Source organism: Centroberyx gerrardi, chromosome 9, assembly GCF_048128805.1.
Source record: "Centroberyx gerrardi isolate f3 chromosome 9, fCenGer3.hap1.cur.20231027, whole genome shotgun sequence".
Classification (NCBI taxonomy): domain Eukaryota; kingdom Metazoa; phylum Chordata; class Actinopteri; order Beryciformes; family Berycidae; genus Centroberyx; species Centroberyx gerrardi.
In genome coordinates this window covers 23814688-23816293 of record NC_136005.1, presented here as the reverse complement: position 1 = coordinate 23816293, position 1606 = coordinate 23814688, and the positions used below count along the sequence as shown (strand labels likewise).

The window sequence follows — 1606 nt, the reverse complement described above, 5'->3', positions numbered from 1 at the left end:
TGGAAACAAGTGAACGTATCTCACTCCCATTGGCAGATTTTTTCCCGCTTGTTTTAAGAAAAATAAGGTTTTAAGACTGACAATGAGACTAAAAGACTCGTTAAAATGGACATTATTTTTTTCAATTTTTTTGCAGTGTATAGGTAGGCTACTCACTCTCTCTCTCTCTCTCTCTCTCTCTCTCTCTCTCCTCTCTCTCTCTCTCTCTCTCTCTCTCTCTCTCCCTCTCTCTCTCTCTCTCTCTCTCACCCTCACACTCACACCTCCCACCTATCTCTCTCTCTCTCTCCCTCACTTTCCCCACAGCTACCCAAGATGGCGGCAGCCTCATCCATCCAGCCGCCGAGCGTTCACTCTTCTCTAGCCCGAGAGAGCGCACTTTCCCCGGAGATGGACAGCCCGGAGAGCCGGCAGCCGGAGGACGAGGAGGCGGCGGCTGCGGCGGCGGCCGCGCAGCCCGCGGAGCCGGGGATCAGCCTCCGCGACCTGCCGGACCTGGAGCCGGAGGAGATCGAGAGGAGGCTGGCCAAAACTCGCCAGGAGCTGAGCAACAGGAGGAAAATCCTCATCAAGAACCTGCCGCCCGACACAACCAACCAGGTAACGTTAGAGACTGGAAAAAAGTGTCCGTTCATGACAGATGGAGTGGGGAGGAAAGTGATTCAATTACTACAATGTTCCTGTTATATTCCTATAGGGAGTTATGGGGCGTCTGCGGCGCTCTATAGTTAGTTTGTAATGACCTTATCGTACTTTATGGCATGTTTTTATCTCCCTTGGCATCACCGTTTTTTTTCTAAATTTTCCTAAATGTCCCTATAAGGACTGATAGTGTGTCTGAGGGGCTGTACAGTGAGTTTATAGTAACCTCGTCGCTACTTTATTGTCATTTTTTACTCTCATATGGTTTGAAATTATAATCATTTATCAATAGGGACCTTTTGCTGTGATGTTTGCATAATGCACTATCGCTCTAAAATCTACTGTACGATTACGATAGGTCTATTTATTTTGCGTAATGGAGCTGTTTTTTTTATGAAGTTGGAAAGCAAATGGACAGAGGCGTAATTTGTTAGGCGACCGTTACTTTAATTCTCAAACTGATATGATGAACGGAATCCCCGAGTCATTTATAAAGCTTGTAATTTAAGAAATAACCCAGTCGTGTAATTCGCTGAGTCTCTTGTTGGCTTCTCGCGGGAGCGTCCCTGTTTACGACTGAATATTTAGATGTCAATAAATGTTTATGGCATGTGTATATGAGAAGTTCCTGGAAGGGCCGTCCGACGAGCCTTGCCTGCAGTCTGTTGCTTTTCTGGTAACCCTGTAGAGACAGCAGTGAAGTCCTCAGGTTTGTCAATCACTGACACATTTCCAAGAATGTAGTGGAGGGTAAACCCACTCTAACGCTATTTACCCACCTTTTGATTTGCAGAATAAAGTCTAGGACTACCCACCGTTTTATGTACCATTACATCACTGGATATTTCTCATCCACTGAAAAATGCAGGGGCTGCAGAGACTAGTGTGCGAGTGACAAGTGGCACATTTAATTATCAAACTGCCTTGATATGCAACTTTTCTACCATTTTCATGAATGTATACA

General features: G+C 45.6%; 1 protein-coding gene across 1 annotated transcript in view; it reads left to right on the top strand.

Annotated features, from left to right (window-relative positions):
- The first annotated feature begins 315 nt into the window (after positions 1-315).
- Positions 316-1606, top strand: part of raver2 (ribonucleoprotein, PTB-binding 2) — a 76661-nt gene continuing 75370 nt past the window's right edge. Inside the window, exon 1 of the mRNA XM_071904220.2 lies at positions 316-600. Within this exon, the coding sequence (XP_071760321.1) occupies positions 316-600 (285 nt within the window). The remainder of the gene's footprint in view (positions 601-1606) is intronic.